The 20,855-nt window shown below is 36.1% G+C and overlaps 1 protein-coding gene across 1 annotated transcript in view; it reads right to left on the bottom strand.

Moving 5' to 3' along the window:
- Positions 1-59: 59 nt before the first annotated feature.
- Positions 60-20,855, bottom strand: part of LOC120072930 (protein root UVB sensitive 1, chloroplastic) — a 54,036-nt gene continuing 33,240 nt past the window's right edge. The window contains exons 5-7 of the mRNA XM_039025467.1: positions 18,010-18,125; positions 11,440-11,619; positions 60-750 (exon numbers count right to left, since the gene is read on the bottom strand). Of these exons, the coding sequence (XP_038881395.1) occupies positions 478-750; positions 11,440-11,619; positions 18,010-18,125 (569 nt within the window). The 3' untranslated portion in view covers positions 60-477. The remainder of the gene's footprint in view (positions 751-11,439; positions 11,620-18,009; positions 18,126-20,855) is intronic.

The following is a 20,855-nucleotide window of genomic DNA, read 5'->3' as shown; positions in this document are numbered from 1 at the left end:
GGGGGGGGGGGGGGGGGGTGTTGGTGGTGTCGGCAATATAGTCAGAATATCGCACAATTTTGGCAATATTTCAGCAATATAGTCAGAATATCGCATTTTTTTCATCTTTGATTCTAAATTAAAAACAAATGAAAATCTAGAAAACAAACAATATTAATACACGTTTGAAACTCGAGACAAAATCTATGAAACAAATGAGCCCTTCATCGTATTCTTGATACTAATTTAGATCATGGACTTGGTGAATTTGTATACTGAAATTCCTATGCAAAAAACGTCTGATTTGTTTAAAAGTAGAACACATGTACATCCACGACATCATGGATCTGTTGAATTTCTGGACTGTCAACTATATTGTCACATGCATCCTATTTGGTTGTTTCAATGTTGTGAAGTGAGATGAATTTTATACCAATCTCTCAAAATCCAGTGTTATTGGAAATGTCCTAGCTAGCTTTGTAGTATCGTAACTCGTCCCTAGGTGGCTACATGACATTCACAAATCCTATTAGTTAGGGGTCTTGCAATTAGGCCATCAGTCAACCAACCAGCCAATTCCCCATCATATTTCACATGGTTGAATTCCCTCTCCACATACTCCAAAGACATTTGCAGCCTTCCTCCTGGTTTGCAGTCATTAGAAGCGCTTCTTGCTGTTATTCCAGCGTTTCTCTCTAACCAGTGCAAATAATTGACATGAAACACTGCCTTCAGCATGTCTACTGGTGAAGCACTTTCTTTAAGCATTACCTGCACCATAACATTCCCAACAAAAAATTTGAGTTTAAATGGTGACACTCTTAGCAAATACTAGGTCACTTTAAATAAAATGATTTACAAAACGAACAGTTGTTTCATTCAAATGAAATGAAGAGAACCCTTCTACAGTTTGGGGATTTGGATCTTTAATTGAGAGATTTGATAATTAACAGAAAAGGAGGGGCATAGACTGTTTAATAACTCTGGCAGGCACTAGACAGTTTTCTGGTGATAACAGATTGAGTTAAAATTAAAAATCACTTGACGTCTAAAAACTTTCATGGAAGCAACAATTTTTTAGTACTTGAAATTTGATTTGTAACGATTTAGTCTCATACTTCTAATTTTGTAACAATTTCGTCCCTACGATTTAGTCTCATACTTCCAATTTTGTAACAATTTCGTCCCTAATCCTTATTGTGAAATAAGATTTAATGGAATTTCTAGCCTATGTGGATCAATAAACTGATTAGGGACTCAATAAACTGATTAGGAATCAATTAGTTCATAAACTACAAAACCTACATCATTAAATAATAAAAATCGATATTTAACTTTGATGGAATTTTTTACAATAAAGATTAAATTGTTATAAACTTAAAAGTACCGGACACTAAAATGTTCCATACTAAAGTACAAAAACTAAATTTATTATAAAATGAGAAATTTTTATAAATAGAAAAAATCCAAAAATATTTACACTTTGTACTTTTGGAACTTTTTGCTATAAACTGTAAATATTTTTAAATATTTTTTTATTTAAAAAGACCCCTTAAAAGTACTATATAAACTAAATCATTATAAATCAAAATTCAACTACTAAATTGTTATCTCCATGAAAGTTCAAGGACCAGATTCTTATAATATGTATTTATATTACAATCATGTATAGTTTTCCTTTATTGTAATTTTATATCCCCTAGATTAAGGTTTCTTAGTTGCCTATGTATATATATCTTTAGCCTAATAAAATAATAAGATCATTATTCTCTCCAAAAGTATTGAGAACATGGTATCAGAGTCGTCTAGGGTTTAGAATATTCGTTCGACAACTATGTTAAGGTTTACGCTTCTCACAAGGTTAGGGTTTGAGTTGAGTCATCAAGTTTAAGTGGTCGTTTGTCTACACCACCCATCACAGGAGAAGCGTTGCCACCGTCTACTTCAATCTATCATCGTCAGTCACCTAGAATAGCCACACGTGAGGTTCACGTGCCGCCAAAAGGATTTTCCCCCGTCGTCATGCGTCAGCACGTGGGAGCGCGTGGGACCTCTGTTCTGCGTTCCGTTAGTTGGGTTCTTGGTTCATCTTTTTTTATTATTCTGTGCATTTGGTTCTATTGAAATCTACTCGATTGTGAGTTATTTGAAAAAAGAAAAATACCATTTTGTGCTTGGGATTTATTGTTGTTTTGTTTCAATTTGGAGCTGTTTTGCTCTTTGGTTCACCTTTGATTTCAATTTTGATATGCTCTGTCCGCTTGTGAGATCTACAAACTATTTGTTAGCTCATAATGGATGAAGTGAAGCATATAGTTGTATCTAATGTAATTCCCCTAGCATCGAAGATAACTAAACACAAGTTAAATGGATCTAATTACTATGGTTGGCGTCAGACAATTCAATTATATTTACTTAGTACAGACATGGATGATCATGTGACTGAGGAGCCACCAAAAGATGATAAGAAAAAGGCTTGGCTTCATGATGACGCTCGACTTTATCTTCAAATTAAGAATTCTATTGAAAGTGAGGTTGTTGGTTTGGTAGATCATTGTGATTCTGTGAAGGAACTCTTAGAATTCTAAAAATTTCTTTACTCTAGAAAAGAACACGTTCATCGAATGTTTGATGTCTGTATGCAATTCTTTCGAACTGAACAGAAAGCAGAATTTGTTACAAGTTACTTTATGAAACTTAGAAGACAACTGTCGAACTTGCTTTACTATTACCATTTAGCCCCGATGTCAAAGTTTAACAAGCTTAACAAGAAAATTCTTTCTGATTTTGAAATTCCGTCATTAGAGGGTTTCAGTCGTGTTCTTCGTATTGAGAGTTCCCAATCTGATTCGTCTGTTGATAACTCCCGAGGTACTTCAGGGGTGACTAACAATTTTCAGAAGCCTAGTTATGATAATCGAAAATCAGATTCTCAGGAGATCGTCTGTCACTATTTTCGTAAGCCAAGACATCTGACACGTGATTATCGAAAGTTGTATAAGACTCAACGACCTCAACATGCTCAAGTAGCTTCCACCAATTATATGGCTGAGAAGTCTGTTACCATCTCTGCTGACGATTTTTTTAACTTTCAAGTGTTAAAGGAATCCTTGCAGGCATCTTCTTCATCGAATCCTATTGCCACCATTGTCGAAACTAGTAATACAAAATGTCTTCTTACATCATTTACTAAATGGGTCATAGACTCTAGTGCCACCGCTTATATGACAGGTAATTCTAACTTATTTTCTACGCCTTTGTCCCCTGCCTCATCCCCATCTGTCACTTTGGCAGATGGATCAACATCCTCTGTTCTTGGATTCGATACCATTTCTCTCACCCAATCAGTTTCTTCGACCTCTATATTACATTTTCCTCAATTGTCTTTTAATTTAATTTCTATTAGCTAGCTTACTCGTGACCTTAACTATTTTGTATCGTTCTTTCCTAGTGTTATTGCTTGTTTCAGGATCGTATGACGAAGAAGATTATTGGTAGAGGACATGAGTCGAGGGGACTATACATTTTCTACCACCAGATACCGAAAGTTGTGGCTTGCTCTGGTGTTATATCCCCGTTTGAAGTTCATTGTCGTTTGGGTCATCCATCTTTGTTCGTGTTGAAAAAACTGTGTCTAGAATTTCATTTCTTGTCGTCTTTGAATTGTGATTCGTGTCAATTTTCTAAATTTCATCGTCTTAGTTCTAGTCCTAGAGTTCATAAATGAGACAGTGCTCTTTTTGAGTTAGTTCATTCTGATATTTAGAGTCCTTGTCTAATCGTGTCACAAATAGGTTTTCCTTTGTTACTTTTGTCGACGATTATTCTCGTGTGACCTTGTTATATTTAATAAAAAATTGTTTTGAGTTATTGTCTCATTTTTTGTATTTTTCAAGCTGAGATTCGAAATCAATTTAATGTCTCTATCAAAACTTTGTGAACTGATACTACTGGTGAATATTTCTCTCATGTACTTGGATATTACTTATGTGGTCATAGCATCATTCATCAATCCTCTTGTGCAGACACTTCATCTCAAAATAGAGTTGCTGAAAGAAAAAACAGACACCTGAAACAACTCGCACCTTATCCTTTCAAATACATGTTCCAAAGCAATTTTGGACTAATGGAATGTCCACTGCTTGTTTCTTGATTAGTAGAATGTCTTCCTCTGTCCTCAATGGAGAAATTCCTCATCGTACTCTTTTTCCTATGAAATCTTTGTTTCATATTGTCCCTAAAATCTTTGGCTGTGTTTGTTTTGATCAGGATATTCGTCCGCATCAGACCAAATTAGATCTGAAATCTTTGAAATGCATTTTCTTAGGCTATTCGCATGTTCAAAAGGGTTATCGTTGTTATTGTCCTACTTTAAATAGGTATCTCGTATCTTCTGATATTACATTTTTCAAAGATATGCCCTTTAGTCCATCACCGTCGAGTCTGTGTCAAAGGGAGGATGACGATCTTTTTATCTATGAGATTACCTCTCCTACATCATCCTCTCCTCCACCTTGCTCTTTGTTTCTTCCTTTTGGCCCTCTTGTTCCTCGAGTCTACTCCAGGTGTCCTCCACAGCCACCTTCAAACCCATGTCCTCCACCGCTGGCTTCTTCAAAATCTGATCTGAGACCAAGTGATGATCTTCCCATTGCCCTTCGAAAAGGTAAACGCACTTGTGCTTACCCTATTTCTTCATTTGTTTTGTATACCCAATTGTCTTTTCCTACTTATTCATTTATAACACCTCTTGATTCCACCTCTATCCCTAACTCTATTAATGAAGTTTTATCTCATCCTGAGTGTAGTCCAATGATTGAGGAGATGATTACTTTGGATGATAATGGTACTTGGGATCTGGTTTCGTGTCCGGCCGAAAAGAAGGTATTGGGTATAAATGGGTGTTTGCTATAAAGATCAATCCCGATGGAACAGTGGTTCAGTTGAAAGCTCGTCTTGTTGCCAAAGGTTATGCCCAAATCTATAGGACTGATTATTCTAATACATTTCTCCTGTTGCTAAATTAACTTCCATTCGACTATTTCTTTCCATGGCTGCTACTCACAATTGGCCTTTGCATCAACTCGACATTAAGAATGTGTTTCTTCATGGTGATCTTCAAGAGGAAGTCTATATGGAGCAACCACCTAGGTTTGTTGCTCAAGGGGAGAGCGATAAGGTGTGTTGCCTTTGAAAATATTTGTATGGACTGAAACAAAGTCCTAGCACATGGTTTGGTAAATTTAGTCAAGCACTCGAATGTTTTGGTATGAAGAAAAGTATGTCCGATCATTCTGTATTCTATCAACAATCTGACAATGGTATTACTTTGCTTGTTGTATATGTTGATGATGTCGTTATCACTGGAAATGATGCATCAGGTATATCTTCTCTCAAGACTTTCCTCCAGGGTCAATTTCATACCAAAGATTTGGGGCAATTGAAGTAATTCTTGGGTACTGAAGTAATGAGAAGCAAGAAAGGTATTTACCTATCCCAACGAAAATATGTACTTGATTTGTTGTTTGGGACATGTAAACTAGGAGTCAAACCATGTAGTACTCTGATGATACCAAATTTGCAACTTGGTAAGGAAGGAGAATTGTTTACAGATCCTGAGAGATATAGAAGATTAGTTGGAAAGTTGAACTATTTAACAGTGACACGACCTAACATTGTTTATTCTGAGTATTGTGAGTCAGTTTATGTCTTTCCCGATTGTGGATCATTGGATTGCAGTAGAACAAATCCTATGTTATCAAAAAGCTACAACTGGACATGGGATCTTATATAAAGATCATGGTCGTACAAGGGTTGAAAGTTTTTCAGATGTTGATTGGGTTGGATCTCAAGAAGGAGATTGATCTCTGAATATTGTGTTTTTGTAGGAGGAAACTTGGTCTTATGGAAAAGTAAGAAACAAAATGTAGTTTCACGTTTGAATGTTGAGTCAGAATATAAAGTTATGGTACAATCTGTGTGTAAAATAATGGGGATACATCAACTTTTAACTGAGATGGGCTTCAGTGTTACTGTGCCAGCTAAACTATGGTGTGATAATCAAGTTGCTCTCCACATTGCATCCAACCCAGTATTTCATGAAAGAACTAAACATATTGAAGTGGATTGTTATTTTATTTGCGAGAAAATACAAGGGCTGATATTTACAGGATATGTGAAGACTGGAGAACAATTGGGAGACATCCTTACCGAAGCAATAAACGAAGCAAGAATAAACTATCTGTACAATAAGTTAGGCATGATTGGCATATTTGCTCCAACTTCGAGGGGAGTGTTATAATATGTATTAATATTATAATTATATATAGTTGTCCTTTATTGTAATTTTATATCCCCTAGATTAGGATTTTCTAACTGTCTATATATATATATATATCTTTTGCTTGATTAAATAAATAAGATCATTATTCTCTCCAACTATCGAGAACACAAGTGTCACTTGACTTTTAACTAAAAAAGAACATAAGGGCAGACAATCAGAGTGCCGAAAAGAGGCATTTCCAAATGTCAACGGAGCAAATCCTTAATCTGTGTGTGAAATGTTAACCACGTGAAATGCTCTAGGAAGATCATGGTAAAGATCTAAACTTTCTTGTTGATGCAGTCTAGAATTGAAAATACTCAGGATCCACACCACATATAATTGGAAGATTATTATTACTATTGTTTTTTCAATATATATATATATATCAGTGTTATTGAGTGACTCCGGGCGTGCGCCTGAGGCGAGAGACAAGGCGACCGGAGCCCTCTGCGCCTCTTTTGTCACTGAGGCGTGCAGGTTGAAGAAGGCGCTCGCCTTGCAGCGCCTTGGCCAAGGCGTGCGCCTGGGTGAATGTCCTTTTGTTTCCTTTTTTTTTTTAATTAGAAATGTAAGCCCACGTAAAAAGAGGCCCTCCATACTACTTAATATTAAATTACACAGCCACCTATACATAAAAAACCAAAAATCAATATAGAAAAACGTGAGTGACTCTTCCTATTCTCCACTTTTGGGCTGGTTTTTTCATCTTTCAAGTTTGAAGTTCTCCTTCTCCTAATATTCTAAGATTCTTCCAAAAAAGGGAAACATTTTCTACAACTTTTCCCATCCAAATTCTTCAGCCGCCGCAAATTTGAAGGGTAGAAAAAACAATAAAAAAAAAAGTTAGTTTGTAGACTTTGTTTTTTCCGATTTTTTTCATTTTCGACCCTGATATTTTTTCATATTCAACTTTCTTTTTTTTTTTTCTTGTTTTTATACGATTTTTTCATTTTCATTTTTTTCTGTATATTTTTTTTTTCCAGACTTGTTTTTTCAGTTTTGGACTTTTCGTATGCTTTTTCTTTTGTTTTCTCTTTTTTTTCTTTTATGTTTTTCATATACAACTTTCTGTCAGCTGTTTTTTCTGATTTTTTTTTATTTTCGTTTTTTTTCAGTATACTATTTTTTCCAGACTTTCAGTATGCTGTTTTTTTCAAAATATTATTTTTTTCCAACTTGTTTTTTTTCTGATTTTTTCATTTTTGTTTTTTCAGTATACTATTTTTTTCCAGACTTTCAGTATGCTATTGTATTCAATATACTATTTTTTTCCAACTTGTTTTTTTTCTGATTTTTTCATTTTTGTTTTTTCAGTATACTATTCTTTTTCCAGACTTTCAGTATGCTGTTTTTTTCAATATACTTTTTTTTCCAACTTGTTTTTTTCCGATTTTTTCATTTTATGTTTTTTATAATAGGATGGGAGAAGGAGAGCAAAAACGAAAACATCCCGGTTGGCAATATGTCATTCTTAGAAAACGAAAAAAATACGAACACATGTAAATGTATGTTTTGTGGAAAAATCACAAAGGGTAGCATTTGTCGGACAACACAACACCTATTGGGTGGAAACCGAAATGTAAAAGCATGCTTGAAGTGCCCTACAAATGTAAGAGAGGAATTGAAAGAGTATCAAATGAAGTCAAAAGCAAAGAGGGAGGAATGCAATGCCCTCCCCAACTATGGTGGTGCTTATGATTTGAATATAATTGATGGAGATGAGATGGAAGTTGGTGGATGTGGATCAAGTACCGGAACATCTAAAAAACGAGCAATTCAATCACAATCACAACCGCAAGCACATCCACCACGAATTAAAGGAGCAATGGATAAATTTGTATATCCAAATCCAGCCAAGGTAGTTGATGAGCGGAATAGATTAAAGAAGCTGAAGCAATCAACCATCACCGAAAAATACAACAAAGAAGGGAGAGATGCTACCGTTCAATTTATCATACGTTGGATTTATCAAGTAGGTATTCCCTTGAATACAATTCGGTTGAAAAGTTTTCAGATAATGATTGAAGCCATAGGACAATTTGGACCTGGGTTGATACCTCCTTATCATGAGGCTAGAGTGACATGCTTAAAAAAGGAAGTAGAACATACAAAAAATTTAATGAGCAACCATGAGGTTGAATGGAAAAAAAATGGTTGTTCTTTGATGTTTGATGAGTAGACTGATAGAAGAGATAGAACCTTGATAAATTTTTTAGTGCTTTTGCTGCGGGGACATTGTTTTTGGAATCGATTGATGCATCTTCATGTATCAAAACTGGAGAAAAAGTATTTGAACTCTTGGATAGCATGGTGGAAAAGATAGGAGAAGAGAATATTGTCCAAGTTGTGACTGATAATGCCTCGAACTGTCCTAGCTGGCAAATATTTGGAAGCTAAGCGGCCACATTTATATTGGACACCATGTGCTGCCCACTGTTTAGATTTGATATTAGAGGACATTGGAAAGATCAATCAGATCAAAAGGTGCCTTAAAAGGGCTGTAGCACTAAGTGGTTTTATTTATAATCATTTATACGTACTTAACATGATGAGGGAGTTCACCGATCAACATGAATTGGTGAGACCGGCGGTTACACGTTTTGCAACATCATTTTTGACCCTCGCAAGTATCCATAAGAATAAAGAAAACTTGAGAAAGATGTTTATTTCTGAGAAATGGACGACTTCCAAATGGGCAAAATATCCAAAGGGAAAAAGAGTAGTCGACACCGTTTTGATGCCATCCTTTTGGAACTTAGTGGTCTACACTTTAAAGGCATCCGGACCATTAGTTCGAGTACTTAGGCTTGTTGATGGTGATAAACCTGCAATGGGATATATCTATGAGGCGATGGATAGGGCAAAAGAGGCCATTAAGAGTGGGTTTAATGATAATAAGATGAAGTACAAGCCAATTTGGGAGATCATTGATAGAAGGTGGGATTGTCAACTTCATCGACCATTACATGCTGTAGGCTATTATTTGAATCCATCACTTTTCTATGACCACAAAGACAAAATTACTCAAGATGTTGAAGTCATGAGTGGTCTTCATAAAGTTGTACATAGATTGATACCATCTACTAGTGATCAAAATCGATGCACGGTGGAATTAGAGTTATATTTGAAGCTAAAGGCATGTTTGGCATTGACTTAGCAATCAACACAAGAAAAGTTAAGACGCCAGGTAAGGACTTACATTCCCTACTACATTAATAGTGTATGTGTATATAAGTATGTTATTTCTTCTAAATCACGTCAAACGTGTGAACAGCATCATGATGGGCTCTTTATGGTGGTAGTACTCCAGTTTTGCAAAAGTTAGCCATGAGAGTCCTTAATCTGACGTGCAATGCTTCTGCGTGTGAGCGCAATTGGAGTGTTTTTGAACATGTAAGTGATCATATTGTTTTTTACATTATTAATTTAAATTTTAAAACAAGCATCTAATTCCATATTGGTTAATAATTTGTAGATTCATACGAAAAAGAGGAACAGGTTGGAACAGAAGCACTTAAATGATCTCGTTTATATAAAGTATAATCAAGCACTTAAAGAGCGCTTTGATTTAAAGGATCAACCTGATCCAATCTCCTTAGATCACATAGACGAGAGTAATGAATGGTTGGTCGGAACATTATATGAAGATAATAATGAAGCTGAAGTTGACGATGAGCTAGTTTTTTATGAGGACGACCTCACATGGGGAGATGTAGCTCGTGCTAGTGGCGTTACAGAACCCATCATGTACACTAGATCAAAAGGAAAGTCAGTTGCCTCTACGTCTACCTCCACTTTTAGAGTTCAAAAGCAAACACCAACTATACAAGTGTTTAGTGATGAAGATGAAGACGACGATGAAGAGGAATTAGACATTGAGGAAGACAATGGCCAAGGGGGAGCAATGGATGAAACCTTAGATTTAGATGGAGATGATGTTGAATTTGACGTTTGATGATCATGTCTTGAACTTTTACTTTTAGAATTTTGTTCATTTTTATTTATTAGATTACTATTATTAATCTTTGAGCCTTTGACATTTGTATATAAACTTATGTTCTTCTTCTACGTATATTATATATTATATATTTATTTATTAATTAATTGTGCCTCGCTTCGCTCGGGCGTCGCCTTTTTGTCGCCTTGAGGTGCGCCTTGCACTTTGAAAACACTGATATATATATATATTATTTAATTCAATTGAATCTCGAACTCAAATAAATGATGAAACTAATTCCCTATTGATTAGTTGAATAACTATTTAACTTCTTGTAGATAAAAAAAAAATAATAAATAAATTGATTGCATATAATGGAAGAAACAAAGGACTTCTAAGCTAACCAACCAGTCAACAAATGATCAATTAAAAACCGCAACGATAGGAAAAGGTAGTAAACAATGAAATACAAAATGGGTATATAGAATAAACCTTTGCCTAGGAAAGTTCTACTGCACACTAAAAAGAACAATCTTTTTATTTATATTCTTCTTCCTTTTCTATATAGGGTTCCTGCTATTTAAGAAGGTCAGGCATTTCTTATCTTCAAATAATTGGAATGCATAGGATTTTACTCCTTAAAACCAAGATGGCATCGGGACCCTAGCCTATCATCACTAGAAACCCTAGCGAACATCAGAAACCTTGTTGCTTTCATAGATCGGAGCATCCTACCTTCCGAAGCAATCACGCATTGTTTTCCTCATGGTTTAATATACTATTAATTTTAAATGAGGAATATAATGGAGCAAAGATTTGAACTCACAGTTTCAAAACCTAACTTGAATTATTCAATCTATTTTCTACACACTTATGTATCTCAATTCTCAAACATAATCGATGAGACAGGTTCCAGGTGTTGGTTGATAAAATTAAAGTACACTAATAATCCAAGGAAACAAGGGTGTAAAGCTTCCTATCAAGTTCTTATTGGACTGGGAGAAGAAAGCTCCATAATCCAAAACAATGCCCACATTAGAAGTACAGTTTAGTAAATGGCTACTGGAAGAAAGAGAAACAAAACTTACTCTAAATGCATATTTAAATGAGAACAGGAAAAAAGAAATCCATCACCTTCGCCCTTCCCAAAAAAGTATTATGCAGTTCTAAAATTGAAATGGGGTTAGACTTTACTTACACAATATTTTCCCCTGTGCTCTGACAGAATGTAATTTTCTTTATTAAACAGACTTAGGAGTTCAAGAACATCCTCCTCACAGGTGGCCACATCACTGAGCTTAGATCCCAACTGCAGTCGCTTTTCAATATTAGCTGCTGATTCCTTTGCTTCAGCAGATAGTATACCTAACTTCGGCTCCTTATTAAAACAAAATATTACAAAAGTCAGTTAATCGGTTTGGCATATGAACAACTAGAGAATCTATCCAGCATTGAGTCCAGTTGATTTTTTTTCATAATAAAATACAAACTATTCCAACATGTAGAAAAATGTGAACGGCTAATTATAAGAATGAGATTAGTTTATCCGTTGGAAGGAGCTTCCCACCTTGATCACGAGATATTCAAGCTACCATAAAAAAACAAAAAGCTCCTGATAGAAACCATGGATGTGTGGATAATGTCTTCATTTATACTGGTTTCTCAAAGTTCTTTTATCAAAGGTAGACAAATCTTAGATCCAATATTAATACCCAATGAAGCAGTAGAGGAGTATAGAGTGAAGAAGTGAAAGGGTTGAATTTCAAAGCCTGACATTGAAAAAGCTTTTGATTTGGTTGTTGGGGACTTTCTTGAGAAGTAAAAATTAAAGTGCTTTGACACGAAATGGAATCGATGAATTTAAGGGCTGCACTCCTGATACAAAATTCCCTATTTTCATCACAATATTGTCCTTGAGGAGAGTAGACAAGGAGATCCCATTTTTCCTTATAAATTTTGAGGTCAGCAATATTCTTAGTGCTCTTGTTGAAAGTATTGCTTCCAGAGGCTTATTTGAAGGCTTTGAAGTGGGGTGGATGACATTCAAGTTTCCATTTCTCCAATTTGTGGATGAAACTTTGTTATTTTGTAATATGAGAATTTCGTGTTAAATATTTTAATCAGAACAACGGAATTTTTCGTGCAGCTTTCTAGGCTCAAGATCAATTAACAATAGTCTTCGACTCCTGGTAATGATGTTGAGGAACAGCAGCAAATTTCTTCTCATTTTAACCGTGAGATTGAATCTCCACCATCCTTGTACCGTGGTCTACTTCTTGAAGGTCATACAAGAAATGCTTCGTCTTGGCAGCCAATTGTAGACAAAATCAATAAGAGAAGCTAAATCGATGGAAAAGATTATCTTTTCAGAGGTGGATGATTAACCTCATGAAAATTGGTACTATCTAATCTTCTTTTTTTGGAAACAAGCCCCTTGATTGAATTAATGAAATGGAACTAAGGCTCAAATTACAAACAGAGAAATAGTACAAAGAACTAAAGGTAGCACGACCAGATACAAGAAAAAGCTAACAAAATGGAGGACAGAAGAATACAAAAGAAGATACTAAGATCCAACAATACGATTCAAATATATCTTTAAAACAAAAGCTCTCCAGCTTAGGCACAAGTCTTGGAAGGAGAAATCAGCAAAGGCTCGGAGAGAGTACCACGAGGAAACATTAATCCGAGCAACTTCAACATGATCTGTCCAGGAGAAAGACATGCCATGAAAGAACCTTTGGATCATATTCTGTACGAAACTGCCAAAAATAGCCAGAAGACTTGTGAACATTCACAATTATTCTGTCTAAATTAGCAAACTCAACATACACCCCAACTGTTGGACCATCATTAACTGCGAGCGTAAAAGATGCACATAAAGAGTTGTTGACTCAAGTGAAACAGCTTTAATTTTGAAGCCTGAAGCTTTAACCACCCTATGAACAGTAATCATAGCATCTTAGTGCCTACAAGCTCAACGATTTGATCTTCAAATGTACAAGAAAATGCATGTACACAAACTGGGAGGAATCCATAGTACTTCTATCGCTGATCCCAGCATCTAAATCAACAACTTAAGAGCCTTTTACCAGGACCACGGCTGAAGATGATAGTGGAGGATTGAGCCCAATGACATGGTCATACTAACTCTTGGCAGCATCCAAGAAAAAACTCCTATAAGTCGACATATTCGCCTTGAAATCTGGATTGAAAAACAGCAAATTGTACAATGGATGAACTCTTAGAGTAGAAACAAGCTCAAGAGATCCATTTTCCAGCAGACTTAAATTCGAACTAGTCCAAAGATAAGCAAACACTCCCGAAGACAAGAAACACTCTAACCATCAACAATTAAAAGAGGATAATGCTGTCATATATTTTATAAAGAAGAGATGCACCATAAGAGCTGGGATATGAATCAAACTCCAACCACCAGAAAATCAGAATCAAACTCTTTGAACCAAATTAGTCAAAACCAGCAGCTTCAGAAAAACCACAAAACTCTTCTGAATATATTAGCAATCTCATAGCAATACTGAGATTCTAATTTCCATCAAAATTTAATCTTCCCTCATATTTATATTTTCTTTTTCCTTATTCCCCCTACTATTTGTTCGAATTGGAAAGAAAAACCCACTTTTTGGGAAGAAAGCATTGGTGGAAAGAAAAATCATTTTGTTACAGATGGAGATTTGGTTCTGATTTGTTTGATTGGCATCCTATCTTTCTTTTTCTTTTCTTCTCTTTTTTTCTTTAAAAAACAATAAACGATTTTTTTAATGAAGAAAAATTTTGAGGATACAAGTTCCTCGTGGAAATGGAAAAGACGAAACAACCAAAAAGAAAGAACCAAAAAAATACTACAAGATAAAAGATTAGAAGAACAACAAACTAAACATCCAAAAACTCATCCAACAATCCGTTAGGAACCAAGGTAGTATGGGATGCCTTTGTTCCACATGGGTTAGAATGGGATGACCAACGTGGTACTTAAGTGGCATGGTTCTCCCACCCCAATAGCTGGTTTTTGAGATGTGGTTCTCCAAGGTGCTTAAGTACCTAACAATAATATCTGAGTCGGTTGTCGACATTTCGGAATGGAACTGTCGGAAGGTTCTGATCGGGTGCGGCCAAGTAAAGTACCATCGGGACATCGGCTTTTCGGGGATGGGTATTGTTAGGGACCAAGGTAGTATAGGATGCCTTGGTCCCACAGTGGTTCTTAAGTGGCTTAGCTCTCCCACCCCAATAGTTGGCATTTGAGGTGTGGTTCTCCAAGGTGCTTAAGTACCTAACAAGATATTGGGGTGTGGTTCTCCAAGGTGCTCAAGTACCTAACAATGGTATCAGAGCCGGTTGTCGAACTAACCGAGTGTGGCCGAGTGAAGTACTGCCGAAGTAGCTGTCGAGACGTCGGCTTTCCGAGAATGGGATATTGTTAGGAACCAAGATAGTAGGGGATGCCTTTGTCCCACATTTGTTAGAATGGGATGACCAATATGGTACTTAAGTGGCTTGGCTCTCCCACCTCAATAGCTGACTTTTGGGGTATGATTCTCCAAGGTGCTTAAGTACCTAACACAATCTAAAAAAAACAAAAGAAACAAAACAAACTCTTGCCCACTGGAGAAGTCCGCAATGAGGGCTACTATCACCTCCAACAAGAAACTCTGAAGCTTCTTCTTCAGGAAAGTAAAAACCACCTTATTAAAATAATTTACTATCCTTTTTTACTTTTCTTTATTTGAGATAATTGTCTTTAACAAGATTATTAGCCAAGTTTTTATATACATGAATAGTTAGATAATTTAATTAGCTAATTTTTTTTATTTTGTTAAATTTGCATATTATTGAATAAATCAAAGCAATTCAAAGTACATAATGACCTTTAACATTGGAGAATAAATAGACTATAGTAGACCCAACAAAGGAAAGAAATAGAAAAGGAAAATATTAATATGGAAAATACAAATTAGGAATAAACCCTAATTTCCTTTTAACACTTTCCCTCAAACTCAAGGTGGTAAATTGATGAACAACTTGAGTTTGTAAAGATAACTTCTGAAATAAATCAGTAGATCTAAGATGGAAACGGGGAACCCACGAAGAACCAAAACACGAAGAACTTCTAGGCTGAAACAGAAACCCACGAAGACCAAAACCAAGAACCTTCCTGGGCTAGAAACATAGAACCTCATATAGAGATCTCTAACAAAACCTACGAAGAATGAACAAGAACTTCTAGGCTAGAACAAAGATCTTCACATAGATCTCCAACAAAACCCACGAATGGCCGAATTGAAAATGGAACAATCACCTTTGTGCAAAAGGAGATTTGTCATAATTGCAAATAAACCAAATTGGACCCAATTAAACCAAAAGAAATGGATTGAACCAAACTAATTAAACCAAACCAAACTGAAACCGATTTGACTAAAGTAAACTGAACCGGATTGACAGAACCAAGCTAAACCAAGCTGGACTTAACTATCAAAACCAAACCAAAGTAATTGAACCAACCGAACTAAACGGAATTAATCGAAACAAAACATATAGATTGAACCAAACCAGGTTTCCATGCAAAACAAAATGAAGAAAATAGCCACGATCTAAGCCCATGACTACAAGGAGATCTAAGCAAAACTGAGACACCACAAACAAGTAGCAGGGGATCTCTGGTTCGCAAAGGTTGGTGGACATTTGAACAAAGAAACTCCAAGGTCGCTGAATCTTGGCGCGCGATTTCTGAATGGAGATTTGAACTGAGAAACCCATGAACCTAGACCCACAAACAATGGAACAGAGAGATTCAAGTTGGAACTCAAGTTGACAGACGAACGGGCTTGAACGGATCTGGGACGGACAAACAGGCTTTAGGTGTGTGCTTGGTCAACGATGCACGGATCTAGACGAACCGAGCCCAACACCACCAGATTTGGTGGCTAAATCGTGCACGCGAAAAGGGAAAACAATGGGTCAGCGTCGACGTTCAACTAACGGCTCACAGCGAGGGACTAAAGGCAGCACGAACGATGGCATTGCGTGAGCGGCGGCGAACGGCGAGGATTAGGCAAAGAGGACGGTGGCGGACGAAATCTAAGAGAGATGGAGCTAAGGTCAGGTCACAAATGGTCGGATATGGCAAGGGTGGTACGAATCTAGGTTGGGCGCCAAACTGAGGTTGATGAACAAATCTGAACGGCTGGGCAAATTGGTGGTCAACAACCTAGGCGACGGATCTGGGGGTGCAGAGGAAAACATTGCGGATTTGGGCAGGTGGAAGATGGAATCGATCTGGGCTTCATTGATTGGCGGAGCTGTGGTCAACGAGGAGTTGTGGTGACACTAATAGAAAAACTATACTAAAACCCTGATGGGCGATGGGTCAGCCTCCATCGATGTCGATCGATGGAGGCAGAGAAAGAATAGGGACTTTGACGGCTAGTGTTTAATGAGACCAAAACCTAATGCTCTGATACCATATTAAATTTGTATATTATGAAATAAATCAAAGTAATTCAGAGTATATAATGACCTTTTACATGGGAGAATAAATAGACTCTAGTAGACCCAACAAAAGAAAGAAATAGAAAAGGAAAATATTAATATGGGAAATACAAATTAGGAATAAACCCTAATTTCCATTTAACAGATTTCTATTAGGAAGATAATTTGATAAATTGCACTCTTTCCAAGCAATTTTCAAACTTTTTGGTGCAAGACATCTATCTAAATTGGAGAGCTTTCATCTTCTTAAGATTAAGATCTTTTTTCCCTTTATTTGGTTTATGAGTTCATTTGGTACTTTATTATGTATCTTCTTAGATTGAGAATTGTCTCTTTTCATCATTGGGATATGATAAGGGTGTCGTGGGTATGTCAACCTAGTTGAGATATCTAAGTGCGTCTGTTGTCCCTTAGTCTTCTAGATCGTATGGATTATTTTGTCTCATTGTAATTCGAGCATTACATTTTTTTAATTATATTAATAAAAAGTATATTGTATAATCCTCTTGTACTTTGGGCTTTTGCTCGATATTCTCTTAAATTAATGAATTGTTTCCATTTCAAAAAAAATTAATAAAAAGTTTGTTTCTATTTAAAAAAAAAAAAAATATTTGGTTTCTATTAGGAGGCTCAAGAGATTTATAAATGGAAATTTTCAATAGAAAAGTAACTATTTAATTGTAAAAAAAATTAATAGAAATTTTTTATTAAAAAAATTAACAAGAAATAATTCCCTATGAAGAACATGATCCTCGCAAAATTTAGCAAAAATTTTCACAAGGATGAGGAATGAAATAGGAGTAGAATGAGGACATGGAAACCATCCTTGTCCCCAGTTTGCCAAGTGAACATCTGAACATTAGGTATCTCTACTTCAAACCAGAGCACTTTCCATATTGTTGCTATGGGAAGTGTTTTATCAAAAGGATCACTATTAGTGAGAAGTTGGAGGCACGGGTGCACACGAGTGCTCCTAAAAGCTTAGTTTACAAAAATAAATTCTCCAATAAAAGATAATTTAAAAAGAGAACTCCATGTTTTTCCCGTTTTATTTGATAACTCCACTACAAATTAAAGCACTTCTCATATTCCTGCTATCCCTAGAAATAACCTTGAAGATTCTATGATTTCTCTCCAACCAAACCCCAACATTGCAATAGTTACATTTGCACAATAATAAAATGAACACAGTTCACATTTCAAAAGAAGAATTAAGGAATAGTGTCATAAATAGCAAATAGAAAAGAAATTCACTCACATCACAAGCAAGCCTTGTATTGAGAAATGGTACAGCTGGAAAAAGAGGTTCTTCATTGTTCACATCTTTAATAGAAGGCACCTCACCACTCAACAGATATTCACTGAACACCAAACCTGTTTAACATTTAAGGTAAGATTTACCACTAAAAGACAAAGTTCGAATTTATAATTTTCAAAACTAATGTTTGGTAGTGGTTTTGAGAGGACAAGTAAAATGAGGGAATTTTCATCAAAATTAATTATCCATTATCTTCTACTTTTTTTTTTTGAACAAGAAACAATCAACTTCATTAAGATAATGAAAGATGTTACAAGTGAAAGGAAGGAAACAAACATAAAGTGCAAAACAATCAAGCACACTAAAAAGCACAAAACGGATCAGCAAATGCACCAGGACATCTCAACTAGGTTGACACCTCCCTAGCATTCTCATCATCTCCTAGAAGGACTAGAATCCAAAGCTAAGTACAAAATGAAGAGGACCTTGCAAATGACAAGGCTTACAACCGAATGATAATTTGAAAGTTAAACTGAAAATAATAACCAGTACTATGCTGTTACAAAATCAAGAGAGCGGGAAAATAAAGGCTTTCCAATTGAGGTTGATGTCTTGTAAAGAGAAGTCTTGAAAATCTTTGGAAAGCGAGCACCAGGAGGAGGCGTTGATATGGGCGATATCAAATTTAGCGGAACTAGAAGAAGCTTTGTCTTGAAATACTCTTTGATTTCTTTCAAACCAAATTTCTGATAATAAAGCTTTAACTGCGTTGGTCCAAAGTAGTCTTGGCTTCTTCTTCAAACGTGGCCCGATCAAGAGTTGAAGCACATTAACCTTAAAATCATTATCAAGAACCCAGCTGGCATTAAAGAACTTGAAGAGAGAGGTCCAACAATTTTCTGCAAAAACACACTGGAAGAACAAATGCAAGAGAGATTCTGAGTTTACCCAACAAAGAGTGCAAACCTGTGGAGAAATATAGTAAGTAGGTAACTTCCTTTGGAGGATATCTGCACTATTAAGAGAGCCATTCAGCATGATCCAAATCAGAATATTCTCCCTTCTAGGGCTCTTAGACTTCCATAAGGCTGATTCTAGTAGCTGACCAATTGGGGAGGTGAAGGAAAGATGCTTTACAAGAGACTTGACTGAGAAAACCCCACTTGGTTCTAAAGACCACCGTCTTTTATCAGGAATCGAATTAAGTTTACAGTGATTGAGTTTTCCAGTCAGTAGCTGGAAGTTTTCTGCCTCTTCATCCTTTAACGGTCTTCTAAAATGAAAATTCCAAGATGTTGAAATCTCATCCCAATAATCTTGTAATGAACCTTCGGGTTGGTGGAGATAGAGAAAAGATTAGGGAATGAGATTTTTAGAGGAACCAAATCCAACCAAGGATCACTCCAAAAGCTTATCCTTTCACCGTAACCAACCTTGAAGGCTGCCAAGGAATCCACTTTTAACCAAAATCTTGAAATGTTAATCCATGGGCTTCTAAGGCTACTGGAAAATTTACCATTGGTATGCCAACCAAACTTACTTCTTCCATGAATGCTTATAATTACTTTCCTCCAAAGTGAGTTGACCTCAAAGAAAAACCTCCACCCCCATTTTGCTACAAGGCCCTGATTTCTGAGTTTCAAGCACCCAATGCCGAGACCACCATCTTCTTGGGACCGTGAAGCTATGCTCCATTTAACCAGATGATTTATTTTGCTTCCGAAATGCCCTTCCCAAAAAAAATCCCTCAATGTTCTTTCTAGAGTTTGAATCACCTTTTTTGGCATCTGAAAAAGTGACATATAGTAAGTTGGTATATGAGAAAGAACTGACTTACATAGGGTGGCGCGACCTCCTCTTGAGAGGTTGTATCTCTTCCCTTTGTCCAGTTTGCTTTGGACTTTGTCAATCACTGGTTGCCAAAAAGCTAATTGTTTAGGGTACCCCCTAGAGGAAGGCCAAGGTACATAAATGGGAGGTAGACAGCCTTGCAATTTAGGAGGGCAGCTTCTAATTGTAACTTAAAATGGTCTATATTGATGCCACATAAAGCTGTTTTTTCCCAATTGACCTTCAGCCCCGAACACCACTCAAATAATTCAAGTATTTTCTTTAGGTTGCTAAGCTTTTCTTTGTCATCTTGGCAGAAAATTAGAGTATCATCCGCAAATTGTAAAATAGAAATATGGATTCTATCTTTGCCAACAATAAAACCTTCAAACTTGCCTTTTTCTTGAAACTGGGATAGTAATGCATTTAATACTTCGCTAACTAGTAGAAATAAGAAAGGAGAAAGAGGGTCACCTTGCCTTATTCCTCTTGAAGCTTGAATTCTGCCACAAGGTCTTCCATTTATGAAGATTGAGAATTTTGTGTTAGAAATACAGCCATCATCCACATAATCTATCTTGAGTCAAAATTCTTCTCAACCAGAGTTTTTTCAAGAAACTCCCAATCAACCCGGTCAAAGGCCTTTTCTAAATCAAGTTTTAGAATCCACCCTTTTTTCCCCTTGGAACGTTAGTCTTCAACCACTTTATTTGCAATAAGAATTGGGTCTAAAATTTGTCTTCCTTCGATAAAAGCACTTTGAGAAGCCTCTATTATACTTGGCATTACTTTTTTCAGCCTTTCCGCTAACACTTTAGCTACTAATTTGTAAGACAAAGTAGTTAGGCTTATTGGCCTGAAATCACATACCCGAGTAGCATCCTTTTTCTTCTGAATAAGGCTGATGAAGTTTTCTTTTATACATGAATTTAACTTTCATGTATTGTAGAAGTCTTCAAAAAGTTCTAGGTATTTATCCTTGAAGAAATCCCAAAATTTGAGAAGGAATTCAACTG

This window comes from Benincasa hispida, chromosome 1 (assembly GCF_009727055.1).
Source record: "Benincasa hispida cultivar B227 chromosome 1, ASM972705v1, whole genome shotgun sequence".
Classification (NCBI taxonomy): Eukaryota; Viridiplantae; Streptophyta; class Magnoliopsida; order Cucurbitales; family Cucurbitaceae; genus Benincasa; species Benincasa hispida.
Note: the sequence above shows the minus strand (reverse complement) of the source record. Positions and strands in the feature narration are given on the sequence as shown.